The 20,762-nt window shown below is 55.1% G+C and overlaps 1 protein-coding gene across 20 annotated transcripts in view; it reads left to right on the top strand.

Moving 5' to 3' along the window:
• CACNA1G (calcium voltage-gated channel subunit alpha1 G) overlaps window positions 1-15,210 on the top strand; it is a 62,394-nt gene extending 47,184 nt beyond the window's left edge. For 6 of the 20 annotated variants that reach the window (XM_015458771.3, XM_005220494.5, XM_059877736.1 and 3 more), the window contains 11 exons: window positions 3,872-4,023; window positions 4,784-4,893; window positions 5,599-5,732; window positions 6,018-6,088; window positions 6,215-6,293; window positions 6,385-6,506; window positions 6,843-7,196; window positions 9,946-10,080; window positions 11,936-12,113; window positions 12,442-12,611; window positions 13,774-14,839. In XM_015458771.3, coding sequence (XP_015314257.1) covers window positions 3,872-4,023; window positions 4,784-4,893; window positions 5,599-5,732; window positions 6,018-6,088; window positions 6,215-6,293; window positions 6,385-6,506; window positions 6,843-7,196; window positions 9,946-10,080; window positions 11,936-12,113; window positions 12,442-12,611; window positions 13,774-14,514 — 2,246 coding nt within the window. In that variant the 3' untranslated portion in view covers window positions 14,515-14,839. Of the gene's footprint in view, window positions 1-3,871; window positions 4,024-4,783; window positions 4,894-5,598; window positions 5,733-6,017; window positions 6,089-6,214; window positions 6,294-6,384; window positions 6,507-6,842; window positions 7,197-7,280; window positions 7,350-7,893; window positions 8,038-9,945; window positions 10,081-11,935; window positions 12,114-12,441; window positions 12,612-13,773 lie in introns of those variants that run through there. The other 14 variants (XM_005220507.5, XM_005220502.5, XM_005220505.5 and 11 more) reach the window with 6 other exon arrangements.
• The last annotated feature ends 5,552 nt before the right edge of the window (window positions 15,211-20,762 follow it).

Below are 20,762 nucleotides of genomic sequence, written 5' to 3'. Positions count from 1 at the left end.
CAGACTGGGAACCATGGGCTGTACCTTTCTCTACTTTTCCAAATTCCCTCAGAAGCCAGGCTCCTGCAGACACTACCCTGTGGGTGCTGGGCTGCCTGATCAAAGGGGAACCCCTGAGCTGCCATTTGAGAGGTCATGCCTGGGGCCCTGGGTGGGATGATGATGTTTGGCATTGAGAGACCACCCGGGGGCTCAGGAGGCTCCAGCCAAGTTTTATCTGGGTTGCCTGGGCCCACATCTCTGAATTGGGCTGTACTGTGAGTTCCTAATGTTAAGGAATGAGAGGAGGGTGAGGGAACGTGGCCTTCAGCTCCTCCCTTATGTGTTCACCTGGTCTGCACGCTGATGTGTCCACACAAACACACTCGCACCAGAACACCATGGGTCTGGCTTCAGAGGCTTCTCCCCCAAGAGTCAACCCATGCGGATTTCCATGGCCCCTGAGACCATCTTCTGACACACCCACTTAATGATAAGCACTCTCTTGACTCTCATACTGCACCCCCTTCTGGGGACATTCTGCCATGGTCCTGTGGGCACAGGCAGGTATATACACTGGTTACAATAGTGTCTCACCTTTCCCGCTGGTGATGAAGACTCGGAGGCCCCAGACAAGGGCTCAGACCACCCCTATCCCTCTTACCTAAACCTGTTGTTCTGCGTGGTCTATACTAGAGTTTTTCAAACTTTCCTGTGCCTAAGAATCCCCCATAACATGTATAATATCATGTATGAAAGAAAAAAAAAAAAAAGAATCCCCCAGAGGACATAACCGAGCCCCACCTTAGAAACTCTCACAGTGGTCCAGGGTAGGACCTGAGCGTCTGCATCTCCAGTCAGCTTACAAGGTGCGGCAATGCTGGTGCATCAGGGTACCCAATGGTGTGATGGGGATGAAGCCACACCCACTAGTCTGGAGTTGCTGGAATCAAACGTGTGCACCATACTTCCCTGCCAGCACCTCTGCCACCCTGTGCTGCCCCCAGCAGGAGCAGAACAGCCAGATCCCAGGGAAAGGCTGAAGGGAAGAGTCTGCTTATCAGGAAAAAGACCTGATGAGACACCTCGGTCCAGCCCAGCTTCCAAGTGGAGGGAGAAAACGGGGCTGCCTCCAGCACCAGGTCGGCTCCCCTCGGCCTCCTGTGGCACCTGCCTCCAACTTGCCCTCTCTCCTTTTACCAGGACCCACTGATCAGGCCTGGCTACAGCAGCTGAAGTTGGCCTCTGTCGTGGGGGCTGGTGTCCCTAGGAGTGACCCCTGCCTTCCTCCTATTCCACCACTCCCCTTTGCAAACCCTCTGCCCTGGCTGTGCCTTGGGCTCCCAGTGACCCCTACTAACTCACTGTGCCTATGGCTCTCACTCACAGCCTTGCGCCCCCTCCTGCGCCTCTCCTCTACTCCCGCCCCTGACTGGGGGCTGGGCAGTCCTGGGGGGTGCTCTTCTCCTCACTGTCTGACTCTGGTATTTTCTCTGCCTAAGGTAACTCATACAGGTAGGAGGCAGGGAGACAGGGCCAGGGTAGCCGAAGTGCCAGTGACCACTGGTCAAGATCCCCTCCTGGGCTACAGCTGGAGCTGGTAGAGCAGCAGGCCCACCCAAGGCTCTGCCCAGGGGGTCTCAGTTTCTTCTCTGAGCCCGGGTTCTTGCCTGCAGAACCGAGGGCCAGGGACAAACAGGTGACATCATCTGGAGCGCAATAGTGAGAGCCTTTGGGCAAACTTCGAGGGCACCCTCTGGGCCAAAGCCCCAAGGCTTTGTGTCCAAACCCACCTGGCAGCTGGTGAGGGGCTCTTCAGGTACTGACTTGGTCGCCTCCTTACAATGTGTACATAACTAACTTTTTGATGGGCCTCCTCTCTCTCTCTGTAAAACAAAGGGATTGGCCAAGGAGATGCTTATCAGGTTGGCCCTGGTGCACTTTGGACCTGGGCTCTAATGGAGGGATTTCTGGCAGCCTTGGCACCTGCTGCTCTGGGGTCAGGGCTGAGGGTAGAGGGGTTCTGTACACACCTCAAGGGCCTGGGACTGGTCTCTGTGAACAGATGCCCTGCCTCAGTCGTCCTACCCCACCTTCCCTCTGGGCCTCCACCTGCTCCTTGGCTCCTAGAGCAAGACCAGGAGGAGGCAGCAGCAGCTCCATCTGGCCTGGGGCTGCCTACATGGACAGACTGGGGTGACAGGGGAGGGGGGACTCTCTAACCTGTCCTCTGCATTGTCTCAGCTAATAACAGGGCTAATAAGGAGCCGCTTTTTCTAACCTAATTGTATTCAAACATTTTAGTTAATTCTCCATTCATATTTTAGCATAATGGGATCGAGTGCTCTCGGCACTTATGGAGATTAATGCAGAGAAAGAGTTCCAGCTGCTAAGGCAACGCTGGGCGACTAGCGCCCTCTTGTTCTGTGGGTACTGAAGGAAGGAAGGAAGAGGCTGGCTCACCAGGTCTACCTGCCGTGATCGCATCGTTGTGTGGATGACCTGTGGCCTTATGTTGTCCCCTGTCCCTGGCCTCTCCACCCCCATCTCCCTGGGGGCCCAAAGGGCCGCCTGAGCAAAGTCATGGTTGGCTGGCCCATCTCTGGAAACAAAAATATGGCCTAAAGCACCCTACAGTGCACCAGAACACTGGGACTTTCTGCCTCTCGGTTATCCACACCTCAAGGCTGATGCTGGAGCGCGGCAGCTGGTGAGGCTGAATGGGAGCTCTCGGGTACTCTTCTTCCTTCGGCCTTTGGTGGGGGTCCACCCAGGCCACTCCTTGCCTCAGTTTACCTCTCTGTTTAATAGTCCTGCATGGGAAAGGACAGTTATAACCAAACTGGTCTGAGCCAAAGCTTCCTGCCGCCCTGGCACAGTCCTCAGAGGCTACAGCCCTGGCTGGCTTCCGCCGTAGACTTCCTGAGGGGGAAGAGCTGTCTGGGACCTGAGGTTGCCCCAAGGCCCCCATGCGGTGCCTCTTCTTTCTTTGTGGCTGCCTCTGATGACATGTATCCCCAACTTGGTATGGCCTTTCCTCACACCTGGAGGAGGGGCCCCCTGTAATCTCCTGCCCCCAGATTTGTTCTGCCTGCTTAGTAGGTCAACCTGGTATGATAATTTTTATAACTAAGTGGTTCACTAATTACAAGAGAAATACGATGCCTCTGACAGATCTCAGACAGTGCTTCCTGCTTCCAGCCCAGCCTGCAGGGGAAGCTGCCCTGGTCCCCAGGAGCAGACTGGGCACTGCCTCATTAGAAACTGGGTGAGCCCTGTGGCCTCCCCTCTGCCCTCTCCCGAATGAGGGTTCAGGAGTCCCAGGCCCTGCCCCCACCGTGGGAGGCCCTCTGAGCGGGTCAGTGCAGTCAGCCAAGAAGACGTCCAATTTCCAATCTCCAGTTTTATCTCCAAATCCCAGCTCTGTTGTAATCTCCTCTGCTCCCCTCAAGAGTCTAAGCTCGGTAAAGGAGTAAGAGCCTTCACCTCTCCATTGATGGAGCTTCCTCTGAAGCCAATAAGATCAGTTGTTTTTCGTCTATTGATCAGACCTTACTGCAGAACACCAAGTCGAGGGTGTTACGAGGGGCTGCTGGATTTTGGAGGCTGCCTCGGGGAGGGGGCTCACCCGGTGTCTACTGTGGGTGGGGAGCTCCGCATGTCCTGACCCCTTCTGTGCCCAACCACAGCCAGTAGAACAAATGCTTGAAGGGGAAACACCAAGAGAGGGGCTCCTGCCCAAAAAGAGCAGTACGTGGAGCGCGAGGATGCTGATGACGCTGGAATGTTTCAGCTCTGGCATTAGAGGCTGGTGGCTGTCAGGGACTGTGGGTGGAGGGGGCACAGTGGACGGGGCCCAATGGCTGCTCTGTTCTCCCTGCTGCCCCACCAGAAGCCCAGTGCAAACCCTACTACTCAGACTACTCCCGCTTCCGGCTCCTCGTCCACCACCTGTGTACCAGCCACTACCTGGATCTCTTCATCACGGGTGTCATTGGGCTGAACGTGGTCACTATGGCCATGGAGCACTACCAGCAGCCCCAGGTAGGACTGAGTGACCGGCCCTCTGGGCCCCACCTCGTCATGAGCCTGTGGGTGAAGCTAACCCAGCCCGAGTCAGGGCACCTCGGGCCAGTGCTTGGCCCCCTACAGGGGATCCTCTGGCACCACTTGCAGGGACTTGTGAAGGTCAGTCTTGTCTTGGTTTTACAGGTGAGGACAGTGAGGCTCAGAGAGGTTAGTTGACTTGACCAACTAACTGGGAAGTGAAGGACCTGGATTCTTCACCCAGCAGATATTTGTTACCTTAAATAAATAAAGATGTTCAGTGTTCTTGACCTGTGAGGATACAGAAGGCAGATCTGTGTCTACTCTTTTGGAATTTAGATTCTAGTCAGTATCCAGCTCCAGACCTCACCTGTGCTCTTGCTACTTCTGAAATCAGCTTCCATCATCTGCCTTCCACATCTTAGTTCTCCCATCTGTAAATAGGGACACTGAATTGACAACGCAAAGACCCCTTTCATTTCTAGCATTCCGTGCCTTCCAGCACATTCTCATGTGATCTCCTCACCATCCCTCAAGGAGAGAGATCTTTCAACACAGAGTTTGGATCATACCTGTGAATGAGAAACCTCCTCTGTCCTAGAGTGGTGGCCAATGATCAGCCATCATGGTGAGAAGGGAGCAAAGTTCCCCTTAGACTCACCCTGTCTCCCAGATCTGGGAGGAATGATGGAAGGATCAGGACGGGCATCTTCCCTGGGCCTTAAGAGATCTTGCATCTTGCCCCCATCCCTGCCAGATCCTGGATGAGGCTCTGAAGATCTGCAACTATATCTTCACTGTCATCTTTGTCTTGGAGTCAGTTTTCAAACTGGTGGCCTTTGGCTTTCGACGGTTCTTCCAGGACAGGTAAGGGGAGTGGGGGTGAGGGATGGAGGAGTGGGCACATGTTTCCCAGGGAGATGCCCCAGAGGATCTAGTGCCTGAAGACCTTTCTTGACTCTTGGGGTTCAGACTCCACTCCAGGACCTATGCAGGGCTGATGGTGCAGTGTGGGTGGGGGGATATCCAGGGCCCGGGAAATGGGAGGGGAGAAAGGGAGCCTGCTGAGAAAGGGCCTGGGAACAGCAAAAATCAGTGTGGCCTAGACTGGAGCCAGACTGCCTGGACCAGATCTGAATCCTGGCTCTACCATTTAGACGCTGGTAACTTTGGGTAAGTTACTTAAGTTACTTAATCTCTCCCAGTTTCTTCAGCCATAGAATGGGATATAATAACTGTATCTACATCACAGAGTTGTGAAGATTTTGAGTTCCTATTTGTAAAGTCTATCAAATAGCACTTGACACAGAGCAAATACCATAAAAGTACTAGATAAAACAGCAAATGAATGAAGATGAAAAGCAGAGGGGCTAGAACTAAAGTCCTAACCCTACCTGTGGTACCACCTGGCTGTGTGACCGTAGCTAAACCACACCTTCTCTGCAGGATGGACAGGCTGGACAGGCTGACCTCCACTCTCCTTTCTGTGGCTGAGAATGTGCCACTCACGTTGCCACAACTACCCCCTCCTCTGCAGTGCCCCCTTCAGGGAGCTGTGTCCTGGGCTTTCAGGTGGAACCAGCTGGACCTGGCCATTGTGCTGCTGTCCATCATGGGCATCACACTGGAGGAGATTGAGGTCAATGCCTCGCTGCCCATCAACCCCACCATCATCCGCATCATGAGGGTGCTGCGTATTGCCCGAGGTCAGTGCCAGCTGCCTGCCCACCATGGCCACTCTTCCGGAGTGACCTGCTCAAGGGGAGACAGCAGAGGTCAGCTCTGACTGGCTAGGGAGGAGGAGGGTGTGGGTTCCATGAGCCTTTCTTCTAGCCTCTGCCTAAGGGGAAGGGTGGGGGTGAAGCCATGGCAGCCTGGCTGGCTGGGGCTGGCTCTCCCACCAGCCCCAGCCCCGGCCCTGGCCCTGGCTCCACCAGCTGTGTGACCTGGGACCTAGAGGGGCTAGCTCATGACATTGCTCTGTTCTGCAGTGCTAAAGCTACTGAAGATGGCTGTGGGCATGCGGGCACTCCTGGACACAGTGATGCAGGCCCTGCCCCAGGTAGCTGGGAGGTGGGAGTGGGTGGGAAAGGTCCTCTCGGGAAGGAGAGGGTGCTCTCCAAAGGGGTGGGGGGAGCTGGCTCAGAGATCTAGCGGCACCTTTTCCATTGCTTTTCCTCTCTTCCAGGTGGGGAACTTGGGACTTCTCTTCATGTTGTTGTTTTTCATCTTTGCAGCTCTGGGCGTGGAGCTCTTTGGAGATCTGGGTGAGTTGGGGTAGGGAGGGCAGAGGAGCCAGGGCTGGAGACTCAGGGACTCCTGGGCTAACTAAGCCTCTCTCCCTTCCCTCCTCCTCAGAGTGTGATGAGACGCACCCCTGCGAGGGCCTGGGCCGGCATGCCACCTTTCGGAACTTTGGCATGGCCTTCTTGACCCTCTTCCGAGTCTCCACAGGTGACAACTGGAATGGCATCATGAAGGTGAGAGCCCCCCACAGTGAGGCCCCTCCCAGGGCTGGCTCTGGCCTCAAGGAGACGGCCCCACTTCTTGGCTCAGGTGGCACTCGATGTGAATAAAAGCATGTAACCTTCCACCCTCCATGCTGGAACACTTCGGGACTCCCTCTCCCCAAGACATTCTCTAACTCACACCTCCCAGGACAGTGGCTCATGCTCTTTTGCCCCTCGGACACCATCACGCCCTCCTCCTGCCCTTCCTTGTTCCCCTGCAAAGCTCTGTGACACTGGAGACCTGACTTCCTGTGAAAGCTCTGCCCACTGCCCTCCCAACCTCACTCCTCTAACCTGCCTCCCCAGGACACCCTCCGGGACTGTGACCAGGAGTCCACCTGCTACAACACGGTCATCTCCCCCATCTACTTCGTTTCCTTCGTGCTGACAGCCCAGTTTGTGCTGGTCAACGTGGTCATTGCCGTGCTGATGAAGCATCTGGAGGAGAGCAACAAGGAGGCCAAGGAGGAGGCCGAGCTGGAGGCTGAACTGGAGCTAGAGATGAAGACGCTCAGCCCACAAGCCCCCTCACCACTGGGCAGCCCCTTCCTCTGGCCTGGGGTCGAGGGCCCCGACAGCCCTGGCAGCCCCAAACCTGGGGCCCCACATGCCACACCCCACACTGGAGCAGCCTCCCGCTTCTCCCTGGAGCACCCCATGGTGAGCAGAGACCCCCGCTCCGCCTCTAGGGAATGTGGAACAGAGACGGGTGGTGTGGGTGCTCAGTTGGTGGGTGGCGCACAGGGAGCAGGCAGCAAGCAGACCCTAGGGCTCCTCCTGAATCACCTGACCCTCCTGCCTCGATGTGGAGAGGTAAGCAGGCCCTTGGCTGTCCCCAGAGATGGCTGCCCACACTTGCAGCGTGGGGCCACCCCAGCAAGCCACTGGCACACTTGCTGGCTCATCTGTCCCGGTGCCTCCAGCTTGGCTGGGACTTCCCTTCCTGGCTTTTAGGGTCAAGGTTATTTTCTGTTTCCTACCTGTTTCTCTCTTACCCTTGCCCTGATTTTGCCAAACGTCTTTCCTCCCCCACCCTCAACCTGCCTGATGCCATCTCTCAATCCTTCTTCCTGATCTTTTCTTTCTTTCCCCTTCTCTCCCTCTGGGCTCCCCTGTTTTCCATCTCCTATCTCTCCTTCCTCCTCCCACACCTCTCTCTTGCCCACCTTCCCCACTGCCCCCTTTCTCTCTCTCTCTATTGTTATTGTTATGTGTGTGTGCGCATATGTGTACTTATATGTGACTTCCTCTTTTTCTCTGTCTCTTCTCAATCCCTGCCACGACACTTCCCATCACTGCTCCTCTGACCCTCACTCCCCTGACTCTTTGGCTCCCCTTATGGGCTGGTCCTCCCCAGGACAGACAGCTGTTTGACACCATATCCCTGCTGATCCAGGGCTCCCTGGATGGGGAGCTGAAGCTGATGGACGAGCTGGCAGGCCCAGGGGGCCAGCCCTCTGCCTTCCCTCCTGCCCGCAGCCCAGGCGGCTCCGACCCACAGGTTACTGTGTCCCTGTGCTGTGCCCCTTCCCCTGACTGTGCTGGGCTGTGCCATGCTGTGCCATGCTTCTGGGGAGGTGGGGCTGTCTCCTGCCCACTGGGTGTTTGGGGAAAAAACAGCTTTACCTCAGTTGAACTGGGCGTGGCAGGAGGTGGCCAGGGGTTCTTCAGGCTGAGATCCACCTCTGGAACACATAGTTGGAAGGTAGGGATGCTGAGATAACGCTTCGGAGGGAGAAGAATAGATGGAGGAGGGGTTTGGAGAGGGTAATCGTCAGAAAGAACCCGGAAGAAAAGAGGAGCAGAAGACGAGTTGGCAGTGGGTTAGCAGATGGTCAGAGTGACGAACAAGATCCAGGAGAGAGGTGCTTTGGGGATGAGTGCAGGTGGCTAGGGGACCCACTGAGGGACATGTCTTAGGCCACAGTCTGCTTCTTCCCTGTATCCACTGCCCTCCCCACTAGTTCTGTTTGGTGGCCTTTTAAGCTATGGAAAGCGCTGGGCATGGTGGATGCTATCTGCAGCCAGTGGCTTCTGACCTGGCCCTGAGAGGGGATGGAAGGCTCCGGTCAGGAGTGGGTTCAAGGACCTCGTTTGAAATAGGACTTGGCTTCTTCCCCAAGCCTTGCATCTTCCCACAGCAGCACATGCTTTTCTCCTCCAATCCCATCTCAGTGCAGTCTTCTGCTTCCTGGGGTTCTCTTCCTTCTCCTCCTGGGACCTGTCTCACCACCTTTGACCCCCTCCACTTGGAGGTGCACCCCAAAACCCTCCTCCTAAGTCAGGGACTGCAGGAAAGCCCCTGGTAGACCCAGAGTGGAAGCAAGGAGACAAGTTTCAGCTGTAGATAGAAAGCCTAGTGTTCCATGGGCCATGATGGATGATGGGGTGGGCAGGCAGGTTCCCAGTACCTGGGACACCTGTTAGCCTGATCAAAGAAATGGACGGTGATCCTTAAATAGGAAGGGACCTTGCTCTAGGGTTCCTGACCTCTTGTTGGATTCAGGCTCAGATAGACTATAGGGTCCTGAACCTGGCAGTGACCTAGAATGGTCCCTGAGAGATCAAGTCCATTCCTGAGTCCTCTCATCCTGAAGGAAGGTCATGGGGAAAGGTGCTGGGGGAGAAGAAGATGTTGAGAAGGTGACCAGGCAGTCAGCTCATCTGGGAGGCATGGCCCCACTCTCCCCCAGGGTCTTGCAGGCACTGAAGCCCAGCTGCAGATCCCAGGTGAGCCAGCCAGATGGGGCACTAGCCCAACTGAGTGTGCCCAATTCAGGCCAGCGACAGGAGAGCCCTCCCAGAACCCAGGCTGGAAAGGGCAGGTGGAGGAGGGCCCAGGAGGGGAGATGCCAGCATTCGGGGGCAGGCCAAGTCCTGCCAGGCTTTTGGAAGCAGAGGGAATAGGCAGAAAGCGGTCGTCAGGCTGGCAGCTTTGTCCCCAGCACCCCCTACGCTGCTCTGTCTTGCTGGGAGCAGAGAGGCGCTTTGCGGGCCTTTCTTCTTCTTTTTTTTTTTTTTCTGGTATCTTCTTTATAAGAGTCAGAAGCCCTCCCAGCTCCCTGCTCCCTCCCTGGATGGTGTCATGTGGGAGGGGCTGTCAAGATTCCTGCGACATCTTTAGAACATGTTTCCATGTCTCCTCGCTTTGTCAGTGTTTGCTCCAGCTCTCTGGCGCCTGTGCAGCCTCTCTGATCAGAGCAGGGGTTTGAAGTAGGGGTGGGGGGGAGGTGCTCTCAGTTTACTTGGGAAAGGGGTGGGAAGAGAGAAAGGAGGGACTTACTCCTTATGCTCTGTGAACAATGGGAAAAGAGGGGCTCTGTGTGTGTGTGTGCATGTGTGTGTGTGCACATGTGAGAGCACGCACTGTCCTGGTTTCTTATGCCTGATCATCTCTCTCCCTGTCTAGATCCCTCTAGCTGAGATGGAGGCTCTGTCTTTGACGTCAGAGATTGTGTCTGAACTGTCCTGCTCTCTAGCTCTGACGGATGACTGTCTGCCTGATGACACTCACACACTCTTACTTAGTGCCCTGGCGAGCAATGTACATACACACAGCCCCCCCGCTGCTCCCCAGCCCCCCCAGGGGCAGGCTGACTGCAGGGGCTCCGGATCCCTCCCCCTCACTCTGCCGCCAGCCCTACCCTGAGGCAGCACTTAGTGTCCCAGGCTTTACTAAGGTCCCCCACTGTGGACAAAGAAATAAGATTTAACTGGGGCCTTGCCCAGAGGGCCCAGGGGCAGCAGTTGTGAAAGGGTTAATCCAGATACCCAAGAGTGACCGAGCTCAACTCAGAGGTGTTATCAGACAGCTGACCAGCATGCCTGTCTGGCCACAGAGTTGGTTTGTGTATTTGGAGCCCCATGCAGGCCAGCCCTCCCCCTCCCTGCACCCCTCCTTCCCACCTCCCCTTCCCACCAGCCCCCAACATGAGCCATTCACCAGCACACAGGGGTGAGAGGCACATCCCTGCTGCTACCACCATGCCCTCTCCACCCAGGGCAGGGGGTGGGGGGGCGTTCCTGTCTCCCCTGTCCCTGTCCCTGGGTGTTCCCACATCCGGAGGGGCTTCTTTGTGTTCTGACAGCTTCTCCACTTTTACCCAGCTCTCCCATCCACATCTAACAGTGAGCAGCCCCCTCCTCCCTACCTTCCCCTCCTCTTGGCACTTAAGGAGGGACAGGGGCCCATTTCTCACAGCAGGGCTCTGTTGACCATAGACTCGGGGTCCCTGGGGGTCTTGGAGTGGTTGGCAGAAGTGGAGCCTGGGGCTGAGAGAGGAAGCAGAGGATCCAGACTGTTTTCTGACAGTCATTCTCAGGCCTGCTGGGACTACTTACCTGGCTGAGTCTGCAAGGGGACAGGAATCTACGGCCTCTCTGAGAACTAGGAATGGACATGAGAAATAGGAATGAGAACTAGAGATGGAGAAATCTCCTGGGAACAAATCTTGTTTCCCTCCATTTGGGGTCAAAAGCTGATGACTGCCTTTCTTTGAAATACAATTTTAAAAAATCCACTCTCATTTCTAGTCTGTCCACTAAGGGAGGGCCTGAGACCATGGTATCCAGGCCTTGCTCACCACCCACCACCTGCCAGAGTCATTGTTTAATTAAAGAGAGGTGGGGCGGTGGGTAAACCAGCTGTGAACCATCCCCTTAGTGTTCAACCGTCACTCAGCTCACATTAACCCAGTCCTTGTCTAGTGCTGGGTGCTGCAGCTGCATTAAGAACTGGATGATGAAACAGCCTCTGTTCTGCAGGGAGTCTCTGGCTGCCTCCTCTTCTACTCATTGGGAAGCTCCTCCCCGACTCATCAGTCCCCCCACAGCCCCAGCGCAGTAATTGAGATAGGGAGTATGTGCGTGTTAAGTCGCTTCAGTCGTGTCCGACTCTTTGTGACCCTATGGACTGTAGCCTGCCAGGCTCCTCTGTCCACAGGATTCTCCAGGCTATCTCCAGGTGGGATGCTGAGGGCGGCTGGTGCTATTAGCTTTTAACTCTCCACTGTGCAGCTTCAGAACCTCTCAGTGAGGCCTTGAGTATGAGCTCTTGGGCTGCCTGCAGGGCTGGGGGCTGGGGGCTGCTCTCCCTCCTCCTCACCTCTCCGTCATCCCCGGTGGGAAGCTCCAAGATGTAGTATGAATAGTTTTCTGGGGGCAGGGCATCCTCCTACCCACTTCCTCTCTGTATTTGGAAGGCTCATCCATGTGTCTGGTCCTTCTCCCCAACCACATTCATCCCATCACCACCTTGTCCAGGGAGGGGATGGGGGCCAGGGTCTGAATGAGGTGGTGGGCTTCTGAGTCCCATCACCTAGCTCTGCCTCAGTTACCCAATCTGATGCCCCTCTTCCTCCTATTTCCTCCCCCCATGCCCCTCACTGTTCCTTTTGCAGATGGAGTCCCACCCTGAGGAGGTGCCCGTCATGCTAGGACCAGATCTGCTGACTGTGCGCAAGTCTGGGGTCAGCCGAACGCACTCTCTGCCCAATGACAGCTACATGTGCCGGGATGGGAGCACTGCCGAGGGGTCCCTGGGACACAGGGGCTGGGGGCTCCCCAGAGCTCAGTCAGGTACCAAAGCTGGGGGCAGGCCCACTTGGCTCACACTGGGAGATCCGTCCTTGCCTAAGCTCAGTCCTGCTGTCTGGAAGTAGGGGTACTGAGGCAGCCAAAGAGGCCTCTCCTACCTCTGAGGATCCCCCAGGCTGAAGGGGTCAGCTTCCCCTGCCTGGGGGAGCCCCCAGCCTGAGGGGAGCGGCTTTCAATCCAGGGTGGGGATGGGGTGGTTAAAGCAGAGGCCCCAGTTGGGGGAGAGTGGATAGTTGATGGGAGGGACTCAGGTAGGGGCCAGCACATTGACTGTCCAGGTCTTCTCTCTCCCCGCCACCTCCCCTCACAGGCTCCATCTTGTCCGTCCACTCCCAGCCAGCAGACACCAGCTACATCCCGCAGCTTCCCAAAGATGCGCCCCATCTGCTCCAGCCCCATGGTGCTCCCACCTGGGGCACCATCCCCAAATTGCCCCCACCAGGCCGCTCCCCTTTGGCTCAGAGGCCACTCAGGCGCCAGGTGAGCTGGTATAGTGGATGGGCATGGGCCGGGGCTGGCCTCTCTGCTGGGAATCCTAGGCTGCTGGTGATGATGAGGCTTGCCACTTCCATTCTCCCAGCGAACATTTATTGTGTGCCAATAGTGTGCCAGACTGAGTTCTAGATGCTGGGGACACAATTCTAGGCAAAGCAAAGTGGTCTGTGTCCCCTTGGGGGCACAGAAGAAGCCAGAGAGCAGAGGGGGTCACGGTTGTCCAGGGACACATGTCAGGTTGGAAATAGACCCTAGGTCTCTGGATTCCCTTTCCATGGGCAGAGCTGCCCCACAAGTCTCTGTACTTGTAGACCTAGCTAAGGGGCACAAGGCATGTTCTGGTTGTCTCCACTTTTGGTGACTCCCAGGGCCCAGCTTCCAGATCCCACACTCAAGGAGCACAGAGCAAAGGCTCGGGTAGCCAGGTGAGGCCCGTCTGCCCCTCTGTGACAAGGCCGCTGCTCATGCTGTGTGTGTCCCAGGTATGAGGATAGCTACCTGAGCATCTGCTTTAATCCCTCACCTTTGGGAGCAGCCACAGTCCTCAGCTGCTTCTCAAATATTCACTGAGCAGCCTCCATGTCTGGGCACTGGGGACCGGGACAAATGAGACAGCGCCTGCCCTCTGGAGCCCACGGTATAATAGCAGAGACAAGTACCCCATCAGGTCACTGCAGCAACAGGGTGCTCACGTGTGTGGTACAGCAGAGAGCAAAGAGGAAGGAGTCAGTTTTACTTTGGGGTAAAGATGGTCGGGTATTACATCACAGAGTACTTGAGCCCATAAAGTCAAAGGATGCTTGCCATTTGGGAAGGGTATGTAAGGCCAAAGAAATAGCCTGTGCAGAGGCTAGGAGGCGTAAAGGAGATGGCTGGGGAGCAGGGCTGGCCCAGTGCTTTCTGGGATCACGTGGGTTGGGAGCTGCATGGAGCAATTCCTGCAGGCCTGGGGTGGGGACACAGTGGACAACAGACAGCAAATAGTGCATGACCCCCATCTCCCAGTAAGAGCAGACACTGAGAATCCCCGCTTAGGGTGGTCCTGCAGCTCCATGGAGGGGAAGGAGGAGTGGTCTGACCTGCCAGGTGGGACAGTTCATGGGGGAGAGGAAGCCTGCGGGCTGAGCCCTCCCCTTACCCCATACAGGCAGCAATACGGACGGATTCCCTGGACATTCAGGGCCTGGGCAGCAGGGAAGACCTGCTGTCAGAGGTGAGTGGGCCCTCCCCGCCGCTGGCCCGGGCCTCCTCCTTTTGGGGCCACTCCAGCACCCAGGCTCAGCAGCATTCCCGCAGCCAGAGCAAGATCTTGAAGCACATGCCCCCGTCAGCCCCCTGCCCAGGCCCAGAACTCAAGTGGGCCAAGGGCCCACCAGAGACCAGAAGCAGCTTAGAGCTGGACACGGAGCTGAGCTGGATTTCAGGAGACCTCCTGCCCACGGACAGTCAGGAGGAAGCCCCGTCTGCACGGGACCTGAAGAAGTGCTACAGCGTGGAGGCGCAGAGCTGCCCGCGCCGGCCGGCATCCTGGCTGGATGAACAGAGGAGGCACTCCATCGCGGTCAGCTGCCTGGACAGTGGCTCCCAACCCGCCCTGGGCCCTGATCCCTCGAGCCTTGGAGGTCAGCCTCTAGGGGGAGCTGGGAGCCGGCCCAAGAAGAAACTCAGCCCACCCAGCATCTCCATAGACCCCCCAGAGAGCCAGAGCCAGGGCCCTCGGCCCCCACCCAGTCCTGGTGTCTGCCTCCGCCGGAGGGCTCCGTCCAGCGACTCCAAGGATCCCTTGGCCTCTGGCCCTCCTGACAGCATGGCTGCCTCGCCCTCCCCAAAGAAAGACGTGCTGAGTCTCTCTGGTTTATCCTCTGACCCAGCAGACCTGGACCCCTGAGTCCTGCCCCACTGTCCCACTCACCTCTCTCCACTGGGTGCCAAATCCTAGCTCCTCCTCCTGGGCTGTATTCCTGAAAGGTTCCAAATGGGCACCGAGGAGGTGCTCCTCCTTGCCTCAGTGGCGCTGGGCACCGGCAAGCAGAATTTCCAGAGTTAACAGCAGCAGCCCCAGCTCTGGACAGCCCTGGCCACCTTGGCTCCAAGTGGAGAGAGAGGCCCAGCAGAGCTGAGGTTCCCGACACCAGGAGCTGTTGGGAGAAAGCAATACGTTTGTGCAGAATCTCTATGTATATTCTATTTTATTAAATTAATTGAATCTAGTATTTGCGGGATGTACGACATTTTGTGACTGAAGAGATTTGTTTCCTTCTGCTTTTATGTGTCTCAGAATATTTTTGAGGCGAAGGCGTCTGTCTCTTGGCTATTTTAACCTAAAATAACTAGTCTAGTTATGTTCCCTCTTCTTGCAAAGCACAAGCTGGGATCGAGAGTGCATTACAGCCTTGACGGGGGCCCATCTTCAGTGGAGAGCAAGAACCATTTTGGAAACTGTAATGTAACTTATTTTTTTCCTTTAATCTTGTCATCATTTTCTGTAGGGAAAAAAAAAGAAAAAGATTTTACAAATGAAATGGAACCTTTTTATATATACATACATACATATCTATATCTATAATAAAGTAATTTTCCAAAATAAAAAGTTAATCACGGTCCAGAATAAAAGCCAAAGAGACAGAGTTAGGTATTTCCAGATGGCAATGGACAAAGACTCCTGGAGATGGGGAGTGGGTGGTGGGGAGGGAAGGGGTCAGAGCTGTGTGTGTGTGTGTGTGTGTGTGTGTGTGTGTGCGCGCGTGCGCGCGCACACAGTACCCAGAGAGAGGGGGGCGGGACACAGCCTGGCCGCCCAGGGGTGAGGGAAGAGAGAAGCCCCTCTGTTGGTGGCAGGCTGGACAAGCAGGGTATACTCCTGCTTCTATCAAAGCTTTATCGCTTCCTTTTAGCCAGGCAGCTCTGTGAATGTGAGTGATGCCAGATTAAATCTTATTTCTGCTGACAGCTATCAGCCCCACACTGAAAGCTGGAAATTGGCATAATGAAGCTGTTTTGGTTTAATGAGGCTGACTGAGGCTGGGGGAGGCGTCTCAGCTGCTGTAATGGGGATTTGAGGGGTGTTTGTTGGGAGGAGGCAAGTGCTTCTGCGTTTTCCTTCCTCAGGCTTCAGCCAGGGTAACCTGAGTGGTCTGGGTTTCAGCCTGTTGCCCTGGGGGCGTTGGGGGCGCACCAACAGGGCCCTGGCACGGCAGGCACTGCCCCATCAGGGCTGGCAATGGGATTAAGCTATATAAACAGTGAGCTACTCCCTTCTAAGATGAGGGGGCCAGGGCTGGGACCTCTCCGTGGAGTTGATAGGGAGATGGCCCCCTGGGGGGTGATAAATGAGCATCATCAAGGTGTTTACACTGGCTGCTGCTGCCTGCCCAGTGGGAAGGTGCCTGGGGGAGGGGGGCCGTGGCGGGTGGGGGGAGTTGGGGTGAAGGCAGCCAGGCAGTCCGAGGGGAGGAGGTGGGGAGGAGGAGGCGCCAGCAGCATAGCCCAGAACCTCTTTTCTGGTACTACCATAGGCAATATTCTTTTGTCTGAAACAAAATAATGTCATCGTGCCAAGGGCACTAACCACAGGCTCACCCAGTCTGTCCCTGCCAGCCACCCCCGAACATCTGCCCCAACCCCAAACCCTTGAATACGCCTATCCCCTTACCCCTAGCACCTTCAAACCCCAGGACTCTTGAAAGCTGAAAGGCAGCTCGGGCTTGGCAGCTCTCACCCACATCCCCCATTGGAACCTGGAATCCCGGTGACGTGGGGGAGGCTGCTGGATGGTTGGACCTGGAAGTTTTGTCCAACCCAGTATTTTCTAAGCTGGTGAAAGTTTTTCTAACTGCTCTTTTGGACAGAAATAATACCACTCCTTGACACAAACACCTGGTTTCATCCTCTTAGGGTGTGCAATAGCATGAAACTCTTTTTCCTCTGGGCTCTTTGGGTAGGGAGAAGGGGGTTGCATGTAGGAACTGCCTTTAAAAAAAAAAAAAAAAAAGCAAATCTACACAAAATTCCTAGAGTTTTGTCACCTAGGTCTGTAGATTAAGCTTTTATATTTTGGTAGCATTCTGTAGCTGTCTATTCCTTAATGAAGGTAGGAGATTTGGGGAGGATGTTCTGGGGTCGTTTTTTTCTTCTAATGCTTATTGGAATCTGGGTCAAGGTGAAGCCAGAGAATTGGGCTGCTTCTCCCTCCCCTCAATCCCAGATTTTCCAACCATCCCCTGCCCCCAGGACCCCTCAGAGTTAGAGTGAATATTTCAGGGGAGAGAATTGTGGCCTCTCTGCCAAAAATGTAAAATCTTTATCAATGATGAAAGCTGTTGTGTCTCATTAAAAGGGTTCTGAAGTAGAAATAATGACACTGCTGAATCTTATTAACAGTATGTTATTAACAATCTTAACAACAAGGAAGCTAATCTCATGATGCTTGTCTGGATGGTTATTTGATTCTGCTCTAGGATACATCGGGGGTGGGAAGTGGAGGAGTCTGAAGGAGGCTAGGGTGAGGGGCTGGTGGAGGCAGCAGGTCCTGGACTAGGGCCTCCAGGACAGGGTTGGAATGGCCAGGAGCTTCGGGGCTGTGAGGGCTTTGGGAGGTAAGAAATCTGCTTCTGGCACTTCTACTTTCAGCCTTCTCCTTGTGGGTTCAGAGGAAATTGTGTCAACAGCTACAGGCCCCCATCTCAGGCTTGGCTGCCTCTTTTTCCTCCACCTCAAGGTCCAGGAAAAGGTCTATCTAGGGGCGGGAGGACAAGGAAGAGCAAGCGGAGCGAGCACTAAAAACGAATCCGAGACTCATCTGCAGCCTCTCACCTACTTCTCACAACACCCTAGCAAGCAAAGTACTACTGCTATCCTTTTCCCACGAGGCAATGGGTTGAGAAAGGTTTCAGTGACTTGCCCAAGATTACGAAGCCAGGGGATGGCAGAGCTGAGGTCTTAATCTTGATCTAGCCAACCTCTAGACCACTGACTTCACACTACCCCAGCCTCTGTCCCATTGCGGAAGGTATGGGACATGGTGTGAGGCGTCCTAATCAAAAAATGACTTGCCAGGGAGGACTTTCCCAAAGCAGTCACATTTGTGTTCATGAAAATGTACTCCTGCACTCCCAGTTTGGTGTCCTCAGAGGCTTAGAGAAGCCCATAGCCCTCCACCTTGTGTGGAGAGAGGCTTAACCACAAGGGAACTTATCCCTCAGCTCCAGGTGCCTGGCCAAGAGCTGGCCAAGGCTGACTCTGCAATTTCCCAGTTTCCCAAGTGCTGCCTTTTCCTAGTGTAATGTTCCTCTTGAAGCTCAAGGCACCTGCTCCCCTCCACCTCCTCCCACCCTCTCCTTTGTCTCTTCCTGCCCTCTCCCCTGCCCCACCCAGACCTCTCCCACTTTCCAAACATTGTCACCTCGACGTCACCCTTAATCCCCACCCATCAGAGCCCAGTGTCCATGACCTCCTCTCACCTTTCCGGGGAGGCGGGGGAGGTGGGTGAAGGGCTGTGCAGCAGTGCAGTGAGCACGTTCGCCTTGTGGCACCTTGGTGCCCCTTCTGTAGAGGCACCTAGCCAGGAAGAGGACACCAACACTGATGGTCACCTTCTACAAACATGGGCTGTGTACATCCCCCATGGGAGGAAACAGGCTTGCAGGGCCAATGAAGGACTCATCTGTGCCTGGAGAATCGCAACCATTGGAGTGCTGAGCCAACGGTGCCCTGTGATCCCAGCCCACAGCCAGTGGACCCAGGACTAATCCAAGATAGTGGTTTCCAGGAGGAGAATTAATTCTCAAAGGCGAGTTTAGGTGTCAACGGGTGTCCTGCTCTGAGGACACAGCAAGGAAGATCAAGGAAGTGGTGGCTCCAGTGAAAACCCAGGAGGGGATTCTGCTAAGAAATGTTGGAATTCTGTGTGTCTTAGCCCTGGTCCAGGTGTGGAAGCTGCTGACTGTGGCTCACCGAGCTAATTAATTCTTCTTGCTTTGAAAACTCCTGAAGCGGGCACAGCAGCCAGGGCTCACACACCTGCCAAATCAGATCAAAGTGCAGACTGGGAGCAGGAGGCCTCCTTGCAGACTCCACAAGTAGGGCCAGTGTAGGCCCCACCAGGCTGGGGTCTGGAGGAACGAGGCCCCACCCACCACACAGAGAAAGAGAGCTAAAGTTTGAGAGCTGGATGTTGGTTTGGGGTTTGGGGGTGCTCCAAGCCTTCAAGAAGTCATGGTGGGTAAAAGAAAATAAGCAGTGAGTGGAGGGGAGAACTGGCAGCCTTTCTGTTCTAATACTTTCCCCCTGTCCTATCAGTTCCGACCGACTCTCCCTGTTTGCAGGATTTCCTGTCTCTGGGTCTCCCTGACACCCACTTTCTCTGCTTTCTTTTCTCTGCTGTCACTGCTGCTCAAAGCTGTACCTTGCAATTATCTTATCTTTCCATCTTTCTGCCAGGAAATTCCCGATGCTGAGTTCCCCTGGGATGCTCGCTGGCAAGGGAGACGCAGCACACTCTCTGTGCATCCTGCGTGGAGCTGCAGTCACCTGGGGAGAGGGGATGGGGCTGGAGCCATTAAAGCTGGGGGCGGTTCGGTCCCTCTCTGTGCTGCCACCCACCCACAGGTCTTTACTGCTGCTCTCAGAAGCCTCAAGCTGGACACATTTTGGGTCTGAAAACTCCAAAGAAGAGTAGACAGTGCTCACTGCTGGGACTGTACCTAATGCTACAGCGGCCTTGCTACTTATGACCTCTTCCAAGGAGACAGGATTACTGTGTAGTCAGTTGACAAGCATTTCCTAAAGACCAACTTTGCCAGGCACTATCCTGGGTGCTGAGGATATAGTGATAAGATTATCCTTGGGAAGTCCTTGGCAATCCAATGGTTAGGACTCCACACTTCCACTGTAGGGGGCATGGTGTTTGATCCCTGGCTGGGGAACTAAGACCCTGCATGCCATGTGGCCAAAACCAAACAAAAAACAAACAATATTATCTTTAAGATGTTCACAGTCTTTTGGGGGAGATAAGCAAGACAATCAGTGATGGAGTACAGGGAGGAAGGGCTGTGCAGAGAAAGGATCCCTCCTCAGGATTGGGGTGGGGGAGGTTCAAGGAAGGCCTGAGGGAGAAGGGCTTGAGTAAAATCTTCAGGGATGAGTAGAGTTTGTCAGGTGCAGAAAGGGAAGTGAGGCATAGGAAGGAGAGTACGCTAAGCAGTCTTGAGGGGGACACAACAGCGAAGGACACAGGAAATTTATCCTGCCCAGAGGATGCATGGAAATAGCCCCGCAGTCAGAAGACATGGAGCTCATCCTGACTCTGCAGGACAAAAGGAGGGCCTCACTTTTCTTGCTTTGGTGAGAATGACCAGCAGCTTAATGTCTAGGAATATTGTAGCTGTTATTCAATGGTTTTGTGAAAGGAGCCACATTCCATGAGAGGCCAGGAAGGGCAAACTCCCAATGAATGTCTCAAGAGAGAGGGGAGGAAGCAAGGATTGCTAGGTGTCCCACTATGATCTCAATCTTGGAGGCTCCCACCCAGTGCCACAGGCTAGGGAAAGGCTCTCCAGTAGCAAAATGGGAAGGCTGGGGCCGAAAGGGATGGTGCTGCAGCCACAATGCTGAAGGCAGAACCCAAGCGTCCCAGTCCTAAACTAGAGGAAGGGTTGGCGGAGGATTCCCAGCTGCTTCACATAGAAGCCTAGATCAGCAGGATGGAAAGAGACCCTAGGTGGCATCTTGTCCAAGTTGCTCAAGACACTGAGTCCCAGGGATATCAAGGGGCTTGTCACACAGTATATTAAAGATTCTGCCCAAGGCGCGGCAGGGGGTGGAGGTGATTCCGTCGATGTCTGCCCTCGGGGACCTCTCAGACTGGCAAAGAAGACTGATTCTTCACAACTAAATATAACCCGAGACAGACTGTGACAGGAGTGTGAAAACTCTGCAGAGACCGGCTCAGAGATGGAGGGGGCTGGGAGACTGGGTGAGTTGGGGGCGGGGGGCAGACAAAGGGCTAAGAGGACTTGCCCAGTGGAAGGGGAGAGGCCCCAGTCTCCTGCCTGGGGAAGGGGGAGTCTTGTCCACCATGCTCCCACCTCCACCCCTCTCATGCTGGCTCAGATCTCTGTTCTGATAGCCCATGGGTGA

Source organism: Bos taurus, chromosome 19, assembly GCF_002263795.3.
Source record: "Bos taurus isolate L1 Dominette 01449 registration number 42190680 breed Hereford chromosome 19, ARS-UCD2.0, whole genome shotgun sequence".
NCBI lineage: Eukaryota > Metazoa > Chordata > Mammalia > Artiodactyla > Bovidae > Bos > Bos taurus.
This window is presented reverse-complemented; position numbering and strand designations above follow the sequence as displayed.